The 20665-nt window shown below is 35.5% G+C and overlaps 3 protein-coding genes across 3 annotated transcripts; 1 reads left to right on the top strand and 2 right to left on the bottom strand.

The window, feature by feature from the left end:
- The first annotated feature begins 665 nt into the window (after positions 1-665).
- LOC123890622 (mediator of RNA polymerase II transcription subunit 33A-like) lies at positions 666-11026 on the top strand. The gene is made up of 12 exons (XM_045940262.1): positions 666-1024; positions 1121-1231; positions 2217-2564; positions 2681-3000; positions 3190-3281; positions 3545-3905; positions 4374-4584; positions 6188-6302; positions 6661-6822; positions 7055-7730; positions 8931-9137; positions 9385-11026. Exons 1-12 carry the CDS (start codon positions 726-728, stop codon positions 10512-10514), a joined length of 4032 nt encoding a protein of 1343 aa, XP_045796218.1. The 5' UTR covers positions 666-725; the 3' UTR covers positions 10515-11026.
- Positions 11027-11369: 343 nt separating this feature from the next.
- On the bottom strand, positions 11370-14646 carry LOC123890623 (isoamylase 2, chloroplastic). Its single transcript, XM_045940263.1, has one exon. It carries the CDS (start codon positions 14164-14166, stop codon positions 11626-11628), a length of 2541 nt encoding a protein of 846 aa, XP_045796219.1. The 5' UTR covers positions 14167-14646; the 3' UTR covers positions 11370-11625.
- Positions 14647-15015: 369 nt separating this feature from the next.
- Positions 15016-20433, bottom strand: LOC123890621 (CSC1-like protein At4g02900). Its single transcript, XM_045940260.1, has 11 exons — positions 20120-20433; positions 19789-19944; positions 19435-19570; positions 18907-19008; positions 18283-18402; positions 18016-18096; positions 17188-17528; positions 16774-17019; positions 16357-16681; positions 15899-16132; positions 15016-15568 (listed from the first exon to the last, which is right to left on the bottom strand). The coding sequence occupies exons 1-11, from the start codon at positions 20431-20433 to the stop codon at positions 15344-15346; spliced, it is 2280 nt and encodes a 759-aa protein (XP_045796216.1). The 3' UTR covers positions 15016-15343.
- Between the last annotated feature and the right edge of the window lie 232 nt (positions 20434-20665).

Genomic DNA, 20665 nt, shown 5'->3' with positions numbered 1-20665 from the left:
GTTTAAAAAGTATTAATTTGATTTCATACGTTTATTTTAGGTTTCAAGTTAGTCATTTCCATCAATTTTGTCACATGTGACAACCAATTTGTATATGTGGACTGACACGTGGCACTTGGACACACCAACACGTGTACTGTTCAAACGGTGTTAGTGACAAAAACTAATGGAAATGACTAACTTGAAACAAAAAATAAACGCAAGGATCAAATTAATACTTTTTAAACGTAAGTGACCGAATTGAAACCTAAAATAAACGTAATGGTGTAGTTAAGCCAAAAAAAATATTTATATTATAAAAATTATCTATAACAATATATAAAGGGGATAAGGGAGTTTGGGCTGGATTTTTTTTTGTCCATTTTGCCCTTAACTTCCTTTATGCTTTTTTAATTATTTCATAATTGCCCTTAACTTCCTCTCTTTTTTTTATGATTTTTTCATCTATATTTATTCTATACTATAATATATAAAAAAAATACATGAGTTTTGGGGTAGAATTTTCATAATACCAACATTACCCTTGCTTTTTTTTAGTAGCAACAAAAATCTTTTATTAACAAACTCACATTAACAAACTCACCATAACATAAAGCGTATTTTTTTTTTTTTGGTACATATGCCTGGCCCGCTAGTATATATAAAATTAATACTCCATGCATTGTCGTTCGCCCGTGAACACTCATTCGTTCGTTTAACAAAGAAATCACTCTCTCACACATTTCATGGCCACGGCGGTTCCCGCCCAAACTAGCGACGGCGATGAACGTCTCATCTGGGACGTGATTCTTCGCCAAACCGACTTAACTTTGAAGACTAACACCGATCCTAACGTATGGGCTGTTGAAATCACCTCAACACTTCGCTCCTCCGCCGTTACTCTCCCTTCCGTCGACCTCGCTCACCGTTTAGTTTCTCATTTATTTTGGAACAATCACTCTCCCACCGCTTGGAAGCTTCTACACACTGCCGCCTCACTCGACATTATCCCTCCTTTACTCCTCCTCGCTCTTCTCTCCACTAGGTCGTTCCACATTTCCGTTTCTTTTTCCCTTGTTCGCTTTTTCTATGTAATGTACTGTGTTTATGTAACTGAAATTAGGTTTTGATTGAATTTTAGGGTTGTTCCGAGGAGGGAGCATCATCCGATAGCTTACAGACTTTATATGGAACTCGTCAAGCAAAATGTGTTCAAGCTTGAATCTCATATCTATTATTCCAACTATGAAATGTGAGGTTTAACTTCTGTTAGATACCAAATTATTCACGTTTTTTATTTTGTCTGTGATCAAATTATTTGAAGTCTAATGTTTAATCTTTATTATCTTGATTTTTTAAAGTATTTTGAATCAAAGTGGAATTTCAGCACAATGTTATTCACTTATTGTTATGTTAGGTTCAATCAGGTGTTTTCAGTTTTCACATAGCAGTTTAAGTTTTTAGGTTAGTTGGTTTGTAATAATTCCAAAGAATTTTGCTATAGGCTATAGCACTGTTGTAACCACTGTTTCACAAGATTTTGTACTAAATAGGTGTTGTGGAACAACAATGTTTTGTTCAAATTTCAATATGCAATAGGGCTATAGCATCGCTATTTAACAATATTCTGCACTCAATAGCGTATTATGGAACAACAATGTTTTGTTCAAATTCCACTATGCAATAGTGCTATAGAACCGCTATTTCATAAGACTTTGTACTCAATAGCGTATTATGGGACACCAATGTTTTGTTCAAATTCCACTATGCAATAGTGCTATAGCACCGCTATTTAATAACACTGTACCAAATGCTACCACTTTTTATTCCTAAAAGGCTCAAATCATTCAACTCATAAACTGGGATAAGACTTTAGAGATTTATATATCACAGTGCACATTTTCTTAGTTTTTCGGGCATAAATGTGGACTTTAGGCATTTTGATGATTACATTTTGTTTGCTATTATGTATTCATACTATTACTTGTTAACTTGGTGACAATTGCTTGCTTTGGTGCTTGTCATTATTAAATCTCATGCTCGTGGCAGTCTTAATAGATTGTAAATATGAAGGAACATTTTATCATAAAGGGAACATAAACCTGCTCAAGTGGCTTCTCCATTTTTTAGTTTGTATTTCTTTATTTTAGTTTGTATTTCTTTATCTTTCTATCTTTTTGGGGATGAGGAAGGTTCCTTGTGTATTTGTAAATACTACTAATGCAATTGTTTCACAGGATCATGGAATCAATTGATAATGTTCTTCAGCTTTCACAAGTATACAACCAAAAGGTGTGTGAACCGGGAGTTGTTCTTGTTGAACTTGTCTTCTCAATTTTATGGCAGCTACTTGAAGCATCTTTGGATGATGAAGGGCTATTAGATCATGTTCCAGAAAATAAGCCAAGATGGCTAATCAGATCACATTATATGGATGTTGATGAGCCTGACTGCATCAATGAAATGAAAACTAAGCAGAAGGAGGGGTTGCAGAGGGAAAACACAACTATGGCTATTGAGATCATTGTAGAATTATTACAAAATAAAATGACATCAAGGCTTCTTTCCTTAGTTCATCGAAACATGTAAGAACCTAATTTTTATATACTTTGCATGAAAGATGTAAACTGTCTAAATACTTATTTGAGTGTATCTCAATTTAGATTTTGGAACCTTCAATGAGGAATGTTATCTTTTGTAGGCCATCATACTGGGGATCTTTCAATCACCAAATGCAGCTGCTTGCATCAAAATCTTCAATTTTGAGGAATTTGAAACATATTAATGCAGACACCCTTGTATCTTTGATGGAAAATATCCACGGGGTTGTATCTCATGAATGCAATCCAAAATCTAAGCGTCAGTCTAATGTGGTCATACCTGCTGGTTCTCAAATATCTTTTGCTGGTCAATCTTATGAGAGTAGTTGGTCTTCTCTTTGGCTTCCTATTGATCTTATACTTGAAGATGCTTTGGATGGAGGGCATGTAGCAGCTTTTAGTGCTATTGAAATCATTACTGGTATGAATGTCCGGTTGATTTTATTTTTTTAATTTTAAATCGTAATGTTGGGTAAAGTTCCTCCACAAAGCAGAGAATCAAATTAAACACAAGAAAAATCCACAAAATAGAAATTCAATAAATACAATGTTGTTTGTTTAATTTTTCTTTTCAAATCAGTATTATTTGTTTAATGTTCTTATTGCACAGGTTTGGTAAAAATTTTACACGCCATTAATGGCACTATGTGGCACAATACATTTTTGGGTTTATGGATTGCAGCACTGCGGTTGGTTCAAAGGGTAGGTATTTTTCAACAAAAGGGAAGGGAGAGCTAATGAATTCTCTATTAAAAATTGCTAGATTGATTTACTCTTGTGTATGATACATGTCTGTACATTTTACTTTATCTGTGTACCCACGTGTAGTTTTATATTTAATTGATCAACTGATTCTTTACATGAAATCCAGTGACCCTGGAAAATTCCATGAAATTGGACTCAACATAATCTTAACAGTTAACATAACAACAATTATAATGTATATTATTGCCATGTTATTATAGGAAAGGGATTCAAATGAAGGTCCTGTACCTCGTTGTGATACTTGTATGTGTATGTTATTGAGCATAACAACCCACGTGGTCGCAAATATTATTGAAGAAGAGGAAAGTGAACTGATTGAAGAAGCTGAATGTGGCCCTACAAATCAAGGAAAAAATAAACAGGTTTTGGGGAAGCGTCGCGGGGAATTGATTACTAGCTTACAGTTATTGGGTGATTTTCAGTTTTTGCTTACTCCACCTCAAGCCGTTCTCAAGGAAGCCAATCAAGCTGCTGCCAAGGCTATTGTGTTGGTATCAGGAAACCCTGTGAGTAGTGGGAACTCAGAATCATTGAGCATGGATGAGTTGCCCATGAATTGTTGTGAGTAATTTCTTTGTTACGGCATCTAATCTGTAACTTCATGTTGGTTAGAGAATTTGCGCTTCCAATTAATATGTTCCCTTTTTATCGGTATGTGTTTTAACTGAGGCAGGGCTAGGATCAACTATTGGAGTGAATCAAAGTTAAAATAATGAAAGGGACCTATGGAAAAAGAGAAAATATGATGGTGCAAATATTACAAATATTTGGAATGAAGGGCAGTCAATGTTTGCATTTTTTAACTCTCATTCGCTCTTCTCGAAATTTTAGCCGTGAATAGCTTTGTTGACTGCACTTTTACCCTTGGCACTAAGAAATTTCATCATATTTTTGTTTTCAAACAATGCTCTTTTTATCTTTTTGTCATCCGCTTTCATATTATAACTCTATTTCGTATTAGCCTGTTCGTTTTTTGTTTCAAGCCTCTTTGGTGTAAAAGTGACACTTCAAATTTTTTTTCTCTTGCAGCTGGCAACTTACGGCATCTAATTGTTGAGGCCTGTATTGCAAGAAATCTACTTGATACATCGACTTATTTTTGGCCTGGCTATGTGAATGCCTGCAGCAATCAAATTCCTTCCAGCATTTCTAGTCATGTGGATGGCTGGTCGTCATTGATGAAGGGGTCACAATTAACTCCTGGATTAGTTGATGTCTTAGTTGCAACTCCTGCTTCCAGGTAGGCTGGTGACTCATATCATTCCTATATGCTCTGTACCCTCACCACTTGCCTCTTAAAAATGGTTTTAGAAGGGAACAATTTGGGGAAGGTGATTGATTAAAGAAACTGTCTAAGATGGAAGGTTTCTATTTTCTTTAAAATATTGATTTTCTATCTCTCCTGAATGCTGTTTTTTCAACACTGTCAAAATGGCAGTGGTCTAGGATATTAGCTCTTCTGGTTAGTTGTTTTTGCAACCGCTTTTTTGAGGAAGTCTTATTGCTGACTACATCTCCTGCTCCACTCCACGGTTCACTTTTCAGCTTGATTTCTTTTTTTCTGGCCAGAAAATCATGAGAAAGCCTTGGTTTTTGCCATTCATGAATTTCATGCTACTGACCTAACCACTGTTCATACATAGTTCAGTAGTGGGAGTATTTCTGTTTCATGTAGTTTTATTTGTAAATGTTCTTTAATTATTTTGGTGGTTTAGGATCTAACAACCGACTTCTTGTTACTTTCATTCTTTAAGGCTGTTACATGGAAAATATATCTTCTTTTCTTAAAATAGCTTCTTCTCTTAAACTGATTGTTCAGATCTGAAGACGAGGCCCCATTTATATTTCATTCTTTATTATCCCCCTGTTTTTAACTCTAGATATTGTCCTGCCAAAATCTAGTTTCTCCGAACGTTAACTCCATTTTTTGTGAGCCAACACCATGCATTATTGCATCGTTTAATGTCATGTTTTGTGTTTAATGTTATTAGTGGTAATATTTGCACTCCTGATACTTGCCTACTAGGTAATGCACCACTTTTTTAGTTTAAAAGGCAGCCTGGTACACGAGGTGTCCGTTGTTGTGGATTCTGGAGAGGATTAGATGTATGCAACCTTACCTGCATCAGATGTGAGGCTGTTTCCTGTGACTAGAATCCATGATCAGTTGGCCACAAAGCAGCGACTTACTGTTGCCCTAACGGTTGTCCTGACCATTTCTTTTAATTCTTTTTAAGTGTATAGAATTCTTACATAACATTAAATATAGTCATTCTTAAATCAATTTTATCTTCTCTTTATTTGTCACTCAAACATGCACTCATTGGCAAGCATATAATGTATTTTCTGATTTCAATGTAAATTAAATATATAAGTATATAATAAGCACTATATTAAAAATACTTAAAAAGAATTTGTAAAATCTGTGAATGTAATAGTTGTGATATGTTGAATATATAATCAACAGAGCAAAAACGTGGAAATGACATGTATTCAAAATATAATATGAAAGGTTGCTGTACAAACAACCATCTGTTTCTTAATAAAACTTGGCTAAGTTAGGACGTACCCATAGTTCTTGTATCAAAAGACAGTTGAAAAGATATGAGATTCTTGTTTTCTAGACGAAATATAGATTTACAATTCATAGATAAGAGATATGCACACACATGACAGAGACTTCTTGTATTTGAACGGGCAGCTGTCTGGTTAATGATAGTATTGCCTAGTGTGTGCACAACAAATACACTCTTCTTTTCTGAAGCTGGGTATATTAGATGCTTTTTTTAAAAAAACTTACAAGGTAAGGCAACTGAACTTTAGCTCATGGATTTGATGGAAAGCTTAGCGGAGATTGAAAAGATATACGAAATTGCAATTGATGGTTCAGATGAAGAGAAGCTATCTGCTGCTACCATTCTGTGTGGTGCATCTCTAGTACGTGGATGGAATGTACAGGTAATCTTAACACTTTGGCTACAGAGAGACTAAAACTGTTAAAAGGGCTTGTATGGTTTCAAAAAACATTTCATGTTCTCATTTTATGTTTGCAGATTTAAAACAAAAATATCCACTGTTTTTGTTTTGTTTCTTGTTTTCTAAGTTTTATATTAAAATAAGTGAAATCGATTTTTTATTGGTTTTACCGTTTCTTCTGCAAAACTTTACCATAAAGTCTTGGAGAAAGTTTTCTGTTCAGCAGGCTGCCAGTATACTGTATAACTAGCAAGTTCTTTAGCTTCTTTGGTGTCTCCAGACCCTTTCTTTAATTTGTCTGTTATTTGCTTTAGGTTTATGTTGTTATCTTTGTTTGCAGGAACACACTATTCTTTTTATCACAAAGTTGCTCTCACCTATTTGTCTGCCTAATCACACTGGGACTGACAACCATTTGATCAGCCAAGCTCCATTTCTAAATGTCCTTCTTGTTGGAATTTCACCTGTAGACTGTGTTCATATTTTCTCCCTTCATGGTTTGGTATGTTCAATTTATTAGTCCTTTACTTAACATGCAATTGTCAACTACCCTTTTTCAATTTAAGGTGTTTGTAGTATTGCAGTCTAGGAAGACTCTTCAAATCAATTAAGTTTTTAGTTTAAGGGAAAAAAGTAGTTTAAAACATGAAGGGGTTGTTGTACCAGAGGATTAACTGATGGTGCATGTATCTTGTTTCCTGATGCTGATATAAGTTGCGGTTTTTTCATTTCAGGTTCCATTACTTGCGGCAGGGCTAATGCAAATATGTGAGGTTTTTGGCTCATGCGATCCTGATGTCTCATGGACTGTCGCAACAACCGGAGAAAAGATCTCTCACCGTGAGGTGTTCTCTAACGCATTTACTCTTTTGCTTAGATTCTGGCGGTTTGATCATTTGCCCAGTGAACAAGTACGGGTCAATGCAGCAACTCCACCACTTGGATCGCTATTCAGTCCTGAATATCTTTTATTGGTTCGAAACTATAAAGTAGCTTCATTTGGAAAATCAGCAAAGGATAGTCTAAAGCTCAAAAGACTGCCAAAAATTATACCTTTTCCTAAGGAACCTGTATTTATGGATTCCTTTCCAAAACTAAACTTTTGGTATCGACAACATCAACAATGCATTGCTTCGATCCACTCTGGCCTTGTGCCTGGAGGGCCTGTTCATCAGATTGTTGATGCTTTACTATGCATGATGTTTAGGAAGGTAAATGATGGTTCTGAACCTTCGACACCTACGACCTTAGGAAGCCGCAGTTCATCTGGATCTGGGTCTGCATTGGATGATGCTTTAATGAAACTAAAAGTGCCTGCCTGGGATATCCTGGAAGCCATTCCCTTTGTGCTGGATGCTTCTCTGAATGCCTGTGCTTATGGAAGAGTCTCTACCCGTGAATTGGCTACAGGTTTGCTTTGTTCTCTGTTTTTAACTTGAATTATAGAGTTAGTTAGAATTATAATGGGAGATTGATGCTTTGAAATGTATGATTGTCACAAAATGTGGGGTGCGGACGTCTAGATTGGAATACAAATGTAAAGCTCCAAATGAATTTGTTGGTTGAAAAGGGAAGCCATATTTGGTTCTGTTCTCTTTCTTGCCAAACCAGTTTTAAAGAATTATAAAACAAAAAATGTGTTTGGAACAGTACTTTTTAATTAGTTTCAAAAAGGTGAGAAAAAGGTTCATAGTTGCTACTGAAGAAGACTGTTTTAAGATTGTTATTATAATTGTTTTCAAAATATATATTCACTTTAATTTAATTTTACTTTTATATCTTTCTTTTTATAGATAAATTAAATGTACTTTTCTTTCGATTGTTATCGTAGACGGTTGAATACAAATTTCATGGTAGATGAATTTTTTAATTGAATGAATACATAGGTAGTTGTTACCTAGAAGAAAAAATTATTTAAAAAATCTGAGGCTACTACACGAGGTGGGCTAGCTCTCCCAACTGCGGCATCCATTTGATTATGGCACGTCTTAATAACTCAATGATTTTTACTCAACCATATATGATATGAACCATATGATGCATGAAACAGGAAGTGACCTAACAACAATGATGAAAAATGTGGTAATGTTCATGACCAGCTACTCCTATTGAGCCATATTGCTGTCCTTCCATAAGTTTCCAATGATTTTTCTGGTACCTTAAAATTCAATTCACTGCCCAATGGGTTTTACTTGAAAGTCGTTTGATTTTGGACACTTCTATTTGTAGTACACTAACTTTTTTACCCTTGGGTTGAACACTATCTTAACTGTTTGTTATTTTGGGGGCAGGGGTGTCAGGGAGAGAGGAACAGGAAAATAAATGAGAAAAGGATGTGAGCGTCTCATGGAGTAGTAAACTTCTCTACCATTTTTTTATAACAATTCTAAATTTTTATGCAATATTTTTTAAATAATTTCTAATATTTGGCGTCTCATGGAGTAGTAAACTTCTCTCACCATGATTCTTCTTTATTATGCGTTGAATAATTTTTTTGCTAAAATTTAGCAAACCTATACTGGATTGTTAATACTGATACTTCTAATATTTGTTTGGGTTGTTAGCTGTGTAATTTGACTTCTCTGTTTTTTTTTTTTTTTTTTGTCTAAGGCCTCAAAGATTTGGCCGATTTTATTCCGGCATCTTTGGTTGCCATTGCAAGCTACTTTTCAGCTGAAGTTACAAGGGGCATATGGAAGCCAGCTTTCATGAATGGAACCGATTGGCCTAGCCCTGCTGCAAATTTATCCCTCGTTGAACAACAGATAAAGAAAATTTTAGCAGCCACAGGTGTTGATGTGCCAAGCCTTGCCGTAGGTAATTGATTGGAGTCACTACTACATTTTTTAATAAAAAAAAAAAACTTTAATGACATTGTTACAAAGGTCCGTATTCTTCTTGACAAATTAACCGACTAGCTGTATTTTTACCAATAAATATCCACTCATGCAGGCAATTATGTTTGCGTTGGACTAAGTTTGATTGTTATTGTTATTGTTATTTTATGTTGAAATAGAAAGGTTCATTATATTGACAGTATTCTAAATTCCCTGTAAACAAACAGATGGAGACTCTCCAGCTACACTTCCTTTGCCTTTGGCAGCTTTCGTAAGCCTGTCAATAACATACAAACTTGAGAAAGGCAAAGAGAGATTCCTCGTTCTGATTGGCCCAGCTCTTAGTGCTGTTGCTTCTGGTTGTCCCTGGCCTTGTATGCCCATTTTGACTTCTTTATGGATTCAAAAGGTAAAGCGTTGGAGTGACTACTTTTTGCTCAGTGCTTCCGGAACTGTCTTCCACCACAACAAAGATGCTGTAGTTCAGCTGCTAAAAAGTTGCTTCACATCCACTCTTGGAGTTGGCTCTACCTGTATGAGTAATAATGGTGGTGTTGGTGCCCTTCTTGGGCATGGCCTTGCTTCCCAAGTTGCCGGTGGGATCTCTCCGGTTGCTCCAGGGATTCTTTACCTACGAGCGTATCGGTCTATTGGAGATATCATGTTTTTGAACAAAGAAATCATGTCTATTCTAATGCTTTCAGTTAGAGACATAACAAGTAGTGAGTTACATAAAGGCAATGCAAGGAAACAACTAAAAAAATTCAAGTATGGAATGAAATGTGGAGAGGTTTCTTTTGTCAGATACATGGCACGTGTCAAGCATGCTGCTTTACTTGGGGCTTCGTTGGTTTGGATATCAGGTGGACAAAAGTTGGTTCAATCTTTGATAAGAGACACTGTTCCTTCCTGGTTTTTATCAGCTGATATGTTTGAGCAGGATGGTGGGGAATCTGGAGCACTGGTTGCTATGCTCAGCGGCTATGCACTGGCATTTTTTGTTATGCTTAGTGTGGCATTTGCATGGGGTATTGACCATTGTTCAGTTTCACCAAATCAACGGGCAGAGGTTATTTGGCAGCATTTGGAATTCCATACAAGCACCCTGGAGAGGAATACATCACTGCGTTGCCATCATGCTACCTGGCGAGCTTATGTGTCAGGTTTTGTGAGCTTATTGCTGAGTTGCACTCCAATGTGGGTCCGGGAAGTTGATGCGGAATTGTTGAAGAGACTAAGCAAGGGATTAAGACAATTGAATGAAGATGAGTTGGCTCTCCAACTTTTGGAAATTGGAGGGATAGGTGTCATGGGTGCGGCAGCTGAAACAATAGTCAAATTTGAACATATGTTGTAATTCTATCAGAACTGACAAATACTATACCGATTAATACCTTTTAGGCTTTAGCTCTAAATGATGTTAGTGATCTTTATTTTTTGAAAAATCAGTAGTTTATATACCTTACAGGTGACAATAGAAAAGTTTTGGTTTCAAATTGGCACAACTAAATGTTTTTCTGCCTATTTCAGTATATACTTCTGATCAAATGGCTTTTGTACAGGCAGTATTTTTCGGTAATTGAGTCTCCGTCAATATATTTTCCCGTAAGTATTATTAGTGTGATTTATATTTTGTGGGTGCTATATGCAAACAATTACAAAAGTATGTGAATATGGTAATGCTTAAATGCATGAAACTGTATCTGGTTGAATCCCCTTTCATTAGTTTTCTCTTCAATTTTGTATGGCATCAATTAACAGCATCAAGGACCATATCGAGCACCGCATGAAATTATGGTATCCTGTTATGGGTGGACTTTGCATGGGAGGGGAATGCATTCCTGTAAGAGATTTGTTCAGAACAGAGTGGGGGTAAAAAGGCTCCTCTAAAATGAGTAATTCACAATAGAGAGTAAAGTGAATAATACCATTCTGTCATTTTTTTTTAAACAAATCAATGATTGATTGATATTATATGCACATGCATAACATAACATGTCATAGGTGGTTACAATATAATCCATTGATTTTCTCATTTTACTAACTTTATCACTATAGTAAAGTCAAATCTGGTAAAGAACAATCTAGGTTATGATAGATTGTTCTAGGGTATTTCTTAAAAAAAATGACAGAATGGTATTTCTTAGATTTAATAATACAATTACTGACCTGAATGTACAAGGAAAGAATATAAGAGAGTCTTGTCTCCAAATTAAACAAGGAATATTTATTCATTCACATTAAAAAAAAAAATACCGAGTATCTTTACACAGGATACCAGCAGATAGATATTGCCCGGTGGCCGGTACTCATCCTCATCAATTTTTTTTTTTACTATTATTTTTTTTATATCATAATTATTGATTTACAAATCTACAACTAAGAGGGAAATTCAAGTAATAGCAAAATTTACAGTGGAAGAAGAGGGAGTAGGTGAATTGGGGATAATATTTCGGATAATATTTCTCCTAAATATTACTATTGTTTGCCTCAAACAAAGTGCAGCTGTAAGACTTCATTTCATAAGTATACAAACCTGATATTTGCTCAGGGACAATATCACCATTGGTCAAGAAAAACCCGGGAAATGGAAGAGCAGTATCGACTAAGCGGTACCATGACATCCCTTCTGGAGGCAAGGGCAAAACTACAGTCTCTGGGTGATCATCTGCATTGAAGGCAATAAATAAATCGCCTGATATATCAGAAGATGCAGAGCTCTCTTGTAGCTCATTTCTTTCAGCCTTCAAATTCATGGCCAGGAACTTGCAGGACGGGTCTTCCCACCTTGGCGGAGCCATGTCAATTCCGCGCCATTCGATGTTTTCTTCTTTTAAGAAGCTCTTACTTTGAAGAAGATCACTCCGCCTCGTTCTCAACGAAGACAAAAAGGAAATGAATTGTGTGGTTTGTTTACCATAACCTGTTTTCAAAGCAGCCCAATTAAAGGGCTTTGTGTCACCATATGCAGGAGAACCACCAGAAGAATGACCACACTCATCTCCCATGTTCAAAATAGGAACTCCTAATGACACAAACAAGATGAATAGGAAATTACGGATTTGTTTGAGTCGTCTTTCGAGGACAACAATTTTATTAGTAGGTCCTTCTTCTCCGCAGTTCCAACTTAACTCCGCCTCCAGATCACCACTGCTGAAGCTGACCAAGTCCACAAGAGAAAGTCCAAAATTCCCGGCAACATAATTAAAAGAGAATGCTGGGCCTCTTCCGTCGGAATACACGTCTCCGCTCCCACAAAGTCTTGTTGCAAGATTGCTAATAAGACTTTCACCTCTTAGAAAGTTCCTCACATCGTTGCAGAAATTTGTATTTATTTCAGCCCATCTCGTCCAATGAGGAAAGCGAGTCTCCTTTGGTTCCATGTCATTGGGATCCCAACAATCTGCAATTATTTTAGTTTTCCACATTACTGGATCGAAAGCAATTGCTTCGACCAAGGGAGGTCGAGACAAGTATTCTCCATGAAACCCCCTCAACAAATGTGAAGCATTTACAAAAGAAAAACCATCAATGTGAAACTCAGTTACCCAATGCCTAAGGCTATCCAAAATCAAATTTTGCACTATAGGATAGTTACAATTCAAAGCACTGTGTACCTTCGAATCACCGACCCCATTTGCATAATAGTAAGATAAGTCATCAATACCTTGTAGAGCACCGGTCTCAGCAGTATTGGAGAAAACAACTTCCATTATAACTTCTATCCCATTGGCATGCATAGTTTTCACCATCTCTTTCATAGAGTTTATAGTAGATACAGATTCTCCGGATGGTCCATAAAGGTTCATCGGGGAGAAAAAATGACAAGGAAAATAAGGTCCCTTTTTCTCATCAAACTTGAAAACCGGTTCCAACAGAACAGCATTCACACCAAGATCTTTAAAATGCTGCAGCTTTTTACACAAACCAGAAAATGTCCCAGCTAAATCACTAGAAAGTTGACTCGATTCATGCTCGGTAAAGCGCTTCACATTCAACCTATACACCACTAGTTTCTCCATTTCCAAATTCGGATGATAATCATCACCCCAATCAAAAGCAGGTTCCTTTTTCAATAATCCAAGATTCTTCGCCGATCCAACACCATTCTGAAATGAATTGCCAACAATTCTAGCATAAGGATCCAAAACAACACACTCAGAATAACTACTATCCCTGTTAGCTCCTCTGAATCGATAACCGTATCTCACAAAATTCCTTACACTCTCAAAAGATATATGCCAAATATCACCTGATCTATTAACATAAGGATCAAGATCAATCTCCAAAGCAGGCTTATCCACACCACTATCATCATCATCATATAAACACAATACCACACTCTCAGCATGCCTTGAAAAAACAGCGAAATTGATAGACCCGTCAGGGGAAAATGAGATCCCCAATGGAGACGGACGACCCCGAAAAAAACCAACAGGCACACAGAAATTCTTTTTCAAATGGGTTCTAATTTCCAACCCAGAAAATCTCAACAAAAAAGATAAGTAAAAAGGAACTTTTTCAACATCAAATTCCAATTCAACTGAAAATTTTCCAACAGAATTCTTCACCAATGAACTCAAATTCATCCCTTTTACATCATCAACACTTGATGAATCATCACTATACACACCCCAACACAACACCAATGTTTCCCCTTCAACATTCCTTAATAACTCCAAAGAAGAAACCTCAATATAAACAAAATAACTAACTTTTTTCTTTTTAACATAAACTTTAACCAAACCTTCATCTATTTCTGTTCTAAACAAATAAGACAATGATGTTTTGATGTCTTCTGATTGTGTAAAAGGAATCACTTTCTGCTCAGTTTCTTCTATAGACAACTTTGATGTAGCACACATTTTTGAAGTGAAATTCTGAGAAAAGGGTATAACGAGATCTTGCTGATGCTTCCTGTGGATGTGAAAAAAGGAGCATTTAGTTCTGTATTTATGCTGATTGAGTGGAGTCGCTGAGAATGAAATTGATGGCAAAAGATTTGCCATTTGAGTAAAATTGAGGTTGGTGATTAGAGTGTGTGAATTCAAGTGATTGAAGTGAAATTAAATGAATGAATGAATGAATGAATGGGATGATAAAAGATGGTGTTGTGGGTGTGGGTGTGGGTGTGGATTGTGTTGGTATCTAATTATAGGACCGCATAATACAATACATACATCTTACGTTTGTGTTATTGTTTGGGGTTTAGGGAGGGGCATATTTTTTATGTTTTTTTTAACCCTTTGGTTCTCGAAAAAAAATACTCTGATAATTCAGAGTTCGGTTGTCAGGTAAGTAAAGTTAGGTTAAGAATTATTTTCATTAAAAATTGAACTCAGATTCTCTTAAACGATTTGTTTTAGGAGGAGCTAATTAATTAGCTGAGTTTAATATGTTGATTCACTCTTTTTATGTTTTGTTTTGGAAAATGACATTTCTTTGTTTCTCTCTCAACTCTTGCTCCTCACCGTTGGCTAAGGCCTATCAAAAATGATTTTCAATTGGAATTATTTTCTCAAATGACAAACATCTCTTTGTTGCATTAATTTTGAAAGCAACTTGTTAGAGTACCATTTCTTATTTTCAATAGGGAAAAGTTGTCTAATTTCTGCATTCAACGATCCCGAATCACACATTTGGGACATCTGTGACCATTTGATTGAGATTGAATAGTCTAAGAAAATGTATATTTTAATTTTATAATTTAAAATAGAGTTTGAATTTGAACCCTTTATTCTTGATCAAACGGTCACCAGTGTTCTAAATGCATGGATGCAGAGAATTTTATAACTATTAACCATTTGGCCGATGGTTAGGGAGTAGTTTTCTCGCAATTGTGTGCGAGAATACCTTAGTTTAAAAATAAAAACTCCTAAACCTTTTTTTTTTCTTCAGAATTATTGTCATAAAGAAGTTGATTATGCTATATTGGTGAATCAAATATACATATTTTTCACTGTTTATATACACTGAATACATTATTTTCTATATTAATTACAACATCAACAAAAGGAAAAAATAATACATTGCTGTCAAAAAAAAGAAAACAAATACATACAGATGTATATATACAAGAACATTTTTCGTATGAATGATGCAATTAGTTGTAGGCATGGTGCTTGCTGCATCTTATAATTACTCACTCCATGGTCATTTCTTGGAATCTCAAATGGCAACTGTACCTTAGCAACTGCCTGTACTAGCACCTTCATTATCAGATTCTGGCTTGCTACTCCGACAAGCTCTCTTTGTTTGAATAAGAGGATTCTCTTCTTCATCATCAATGATTGCAGCTTTTCCGAAGTTGCCACCTTTAAAAACTGGGTGTACATATGCATCCTGAAGATAAAGTCTCAGGTTCAAGGTTGGTTCAACAGCCCGTTCAAGTGTATCCTTCACCATTGCATCCTGTCATCAATCGAATCTCATATGTCATGCTAATGGCGTTAAGTATTAGACTACCGTTAATATCTGATTCATGTAAATTCATCTACTTGAAATTTAAAAATCATTTCATTATTGTGGAAACAAATGTTTAATCGCAATCGCCTATGTGATTTGGCCGTGAATTTTTTATGTCCCTGTGACCACAATAAAACAGTGATTAAGGCTGCATGACATCAACTGGTTTCTTCTTGATATCAAAAATCACAACTACGATTTAAAATCTTGCTTTTCGTTTCAAGTTAACTTAATACACAATATTTAATATATGTAAATGGTAATTGCTTAACCAACCTCTAGAGGGAATTTTACGAATGCAGATTCGAAGCGCCCTTTGCAATATCTGTGGAACCAGATTGTCAAGACGGGTTGTGCAATAAGCAATAGTGTCGACTTATTTGCGCCTCTTGTACTAAGCAATCCCATCAGAAGAATTTGAGATATAATCAAGCCGATGATTACTCTACGGTGGACATCGGGCCAAAAAGTTGCTCCACTCTCGTATTGCTGGTTATATACATTGATAATCTTGTGACAAGAAAAAGAACCTCTAATTAAACATAATCAGAAACAGAATGATGAAATTTATTTACTTAATAAGTCACTATGTTTATGCAGAAAAAGTGATGTAATATTGTAATAGTAATACAATACGTAAAGCAATAAAACAATAAACTAAAATTCGATTCAATCGTATACGTATAATAAATGCATATCTAAACAAGAAAAAGGTAAACTCTAACAGAACTCACTTGGTGCCGATAGACCATGTAGGAAAAAGCAAAGAAGACTACGATGAAGGGAAGAAGTAAAGGTGTGACTGGAGCATAGACATGCCCCAGCATGAAATATAACTGGATTCGAGGTTCAGATGTAGCAAAATCCAAGCTACCAGGATCCATAGCATTCTCTCGGTCTTGATCTGTTTTCACTAAAAATGTGTTTTTTATGTGGAACGTGATTAACGAAGCTATCCTGATGATTTCTCCAGCTATTCCAGCCCACCCATCTATCATTATGTATGTAATGAAGAATGTGGCTTTCATGGGAATTGTGCTGCCAACAGTTTTTGTGAACCTGCAAAATTATTAATAGAAACATCATGACAGTTGTTGTAAACCTGAGTGCCCAAATGAAAGCTGTGTAAACTCGTCAAGCTCGGAGCCTACTCTGAAGAGGGCTGGTTAATGAGCAGCTCGAGTTGCTGAAATGCCGTTCCAGTTACAATGCTCCCAAGGAACACATTGACGAGAACAAATAAATAATATTTTGAAGCTGATCTCCGTTCCAAGCTGGAAAACGATGTGTAACCTTCCATTTTGGACATTGCCCAGATCAATTTTGGAAGCATTATGAGAAATATCTTTAGTGCTAGTCCTGGCAGAAATCCTTGAATAACAGACTTCACAGATTCTCTGCAATGAGTAACTTAATTACTTTACAGAATAACATAAAGATGTTGTGCATATTTTCCAAATTGTTCATATGATAAGCATTTAAGAGTCAAGGAGAGATTAATTAGTAACTAAGAGTACACAATTAGTATGCTAATTAACTTGTACTATAAGATTGAAAGCACTTACTTTTCAATTATTGATTTCAAGAAAGGAAAGACCTTCTCGATTGCCTCAATGTTAGCTAGAGATTGGACAAAGGCTATAGGTATCATAAAGAAGAAAGTAAGGAAAAACATAGAGACAGTGGTGATTAATCTTCTAAGATTCAGGTCAAAATATGGAATTGCAAGATTCTCCCAAAAGATATCCCTAGGCTCGGGAGCCCATTCTGTCAGCCAAACGGTAGGATCACTAGTTTGTTGAGTTTGAGCGCACACAGCCGCCCCCCATCGGGTTCTGAATGAAACAAATGCTGCAGGCATAATAGCATTGGGATCGTTCATAACATTTTCTCTTTCTTTAGCTTCCTGGTTGAAATGAGCACTATGAAATTGATCGTTTGTAACATATGAAGAGATTTTAAGTAAAAGCAAATGCGAAAATTTAACCATATGTATCTAATCTGTTCTAAGTTCTAACTGACTGATTGATATCATGAATGACTGTCCTTTTATTCTTCTCCACTTCTTTCCAACTTGTAGCCTCACATTATCAACAATCATATAGTGACAACTAAAAGTTCAAGTAGCCGCCACTCCTTAGATTATAATGAGTTAATAGACTAGCCAAATAATAGAATGGAAACATTACCCCATTTGATCGTAAAATGATTCGAAAATGATATGGTAGTTTTAAATTTATTATATATTTTACTTCATTCCACTCATCAATAGCTGTCTAAATATAGCCAATAGTTATAGGGTTGTGTAAATGAATAGATAATAAAATCTATACAAAAAATACTAACAAAAGTGGCACTGAAATAAACAGTGTACCCTTTAATCAAGTACTTACTTCTTCGCTCAACTTATCAATCAATCCAGTATAGTAATCAATGGCATCAACTTTAGCCCCCAAGAGACCCATCATACCTGTCTATATATATAGTAAGAAATCAAATTGTGAAACATAAAACAATATCAATTGATATCACCATATGATTAATCTCACATGCTTAAAAAAAAAAGATTAATCTCACAATAAAGTAAAAGCTAAAAAGAGAGTCTCTTTCGCTCAAATTACGAAAAGTTGATTAATAGTAAATCATGAAGAGAGAGCTACCCGAGTAGTTGGTCTCTTTGAAGGGTCTCTTTCATATTTGTTATGATAGTAAACATACCAGTTTTTCAAGTTCGTCTTCTTTGCAACTATTGATGCAAGTGTGTTTGCATTATAAACAACCTATCAGTAATTCAGAAGAAATTAATCACATGTTAGACCACCGGAAATCACAAAAAGAATGCTAGTTCAAGATTCATTGCAGAAAGTCTTTGATTCGTAAAAGAAAATCTCAGTAAATTACAGATCTTAATTCCTAGATGAAGACCAATGCATCCAAAGTTAGGTTTGTCCCAAATTTTTACCTAAATATTTATTGCTGGTTTCCTATTTTTGCATTGTTATTGACAATATTTGTTTGATATTTGTAATTGTTATAGGAGACTAAGATAATAGTAATGTTGTATCAAATTTTTAAGTTATAAATACTAGTGTTTTGGGAGACCGTAAGATTGTTAAAATTGAAGAAGAAATTGCGAGGGATGTTAGTTTTTCTCCTTCTAGGATATAGACATGTTGGACCAATCGAAAACACATTAAAAGGGGTGTATAATTCCCAACAAAAAAACAACTAAATACAGGTTTCATATTTGGCACACTATTTGTAGTTGTAACTAAGCAACATACATGATGCATCAGATAGTGATCAGGATGGTTGACGCAAAAAAAATGTTCAATGTGCTCACTGACTGATTCATCCATATCTGGGGGAACATTCCTCACCAAGACCTGTGGGGAAAAAAAAGAAAAAAGAAGGGGTTACTATGAAATAACATTCAGTTTGCTCAAGGACATCTGGAAATTAGCAGAAGCTATCCGTTCGGTTCTTACTATAACAGAAAATAAAACATACTAATACTAATATACAGATGAGAAATGAAAGCCGCGGCCCAAAACTCTATTGGAAAGTCAAAAAAATCATATACAACATAGAAGACAGACATCTAAAATGGATAGTTTCACAAGGTTACTAGTCTAACTGTTCTCATCATTGTCACAAGTACGAAAAAGGATCCAGCTTAGAGTTTCACTTAATCTGCTTTTCCAAACTACTAAACTCCAAAGCATTCTAACTTCATTACTATATATGTTTTTACCTATGAAAGGAATTGAAGCAGAAAAGGGTGCAACTCGATGAAAATGAGTCCAACTTACAGTAAATTGATCTGGACGACGGCGTTCAGATGCCAAAAATCGCAATCTCATTGTTGCAATAATCATGTATTCCTTATAAAGACTATAGCATGTCCAAGCTGAGAAGACATATGACATACCAATATGCGCCCAGAACCTGAATAAAATGACATGAAATTCCGTAACATAAAGTATGAAGTAACCAAATCATATATATCAAGATTCATGATACAAAGAGTCTTCAACTCTATTATAACAATCTATTATGTTCCTAACACAATCAATAACTACTTCAATTCTCAATAATATGTGTGTTAGAGAAAAAGTGAGTAGTAACATAGAGCTTGGACAAGTTTTTCAAAGGGATCATCACACCTCTTTGATCCAAGTGGAACGTTCGATATTGAAAGCTTGTCAATGTCGCTAAATGTCAAATCCTTGGCTGCTGGTGCTTCCAAAGTTTTCCCAGTCCAGTTAATGGGAACCAAAACCATAAAAGCCAGTAGGGTAATTGGGGCAAATATTTTGACACTGTATATAAAGATACTCATTAGAAAAAAAACAAAATAACTAAACATTTGAAAAGCATAATAAGATCAAAATAGAAAACAGTATATCAAATAATGCCATATCTTAATGTCCTTTTGTTAGATTTTTAATAAAGGTTTCAAACCAGTCAATGAAAACTTGGTACACATTAACTCACCCAAGAAAATAAATCCGAATAAAGACGGTTGAGTCAAGGCCTGCATGATCAATAAGCTCGGGTTCAGGCATATGCAATGCTGCAGGCATCCAATTGAGGAACCTAATATAGGTCCCAGTGTCAAGGTTAACAAATTTCTTGACGGCTGATCTGGAATTTGTTGGGCTGCCTCTTATCCCCTTCAGGTACCATTTTGGGAAGTATACCCTATCATTAAAAGGCTGAAGTCGCAACACTGCAAACGCCAAAAGGAACATAAACGCAGATGACAGATTGATGGCTGCAGAAATACCAATATCCTTCAGAGTCGCCATTTTCTTCTCCCTTTAAAGTACACTTTAACCTACACCATATAAAAAAGTTGATCAAATTACCTTTCCAAATTTCAACTAACATGACTTACTACTACATTTCAAGCAATATTGAATCACGAAACGCTCGCAAATAGTGAATTAACCAATTAACTACTATCTATATTGGAAATCACATAGGGTATATAGTGAACAATATAGTTTCACATGTTTCCATAACTGCATTCGTGATAGA

The sequence above is a fragment of the Trifolium pratense genome, linkage group LG6 (assembly GCF_020283565.1).
Source record: "Trifolium pratense cultivar HEN17-A07 linkage group LG6, ARS_RC_1.1, whole genome shotgun sequence".
NCBI lineage: Eukaryota > Viridiplantae > Streptophyta > Magnoliopsida > Fabales > Fabaceae > Trifolium > Trifolium pratense.
Note: the sequence above shows the minus strand (reverse complement) of the source record. Positions and strands in the feature narration are given on the sequence as shown.

Coding starts and splice junctions, on each gene's coding strand:
- LOC123890622 (XM_045940262.1), top strand. CDS start 726: ATGGCCACGGCGGTTCCCGCCCAAACTAGCGACGGCGATGAACGTCTC. Junction 6,303..6,660: donor TACGTGGATGGAATGTACAG/GTAATCTTAACA, acceptor CTTTGTTTGCAG/GAACACACTATTCTTTTTAT. Junction 7,731..8,930: donor TACCCGTGAATTGGCTACAG/GTTTGCTTTGTT, acceptor TTTTTGTCTAAG/GCCTCAAAGATTTGGCCGAT.
- LOC123890623 (XM_045940263.1), bottom strand. CDS start 14,166: ATGGCAAATCTTTTGCCATCAATTTCATTCTCAGCGACTCCACTCAAT.
- LOC123890621 (XM_045940260.1), bottom strand. CDS start 20,433: ATGGCGACTCTGAAGGATATTGGTATTTCTGCAGCCATCAATCTGTCA. Junction 19,009..19,434: donor GTCGTCCAGATCAATTTACT/GTAAGTTGGACT, acceptor TTTTCCCCACAG/GTCTTGGTGAGGAATGTTCC. Junction 16,133..16,356: donor ACATGGTCTATCGGCACCAA/GTGAGTTCTGTT, acceptor TCTTGTCACAAG/ATTATCAATGTATATAACCA.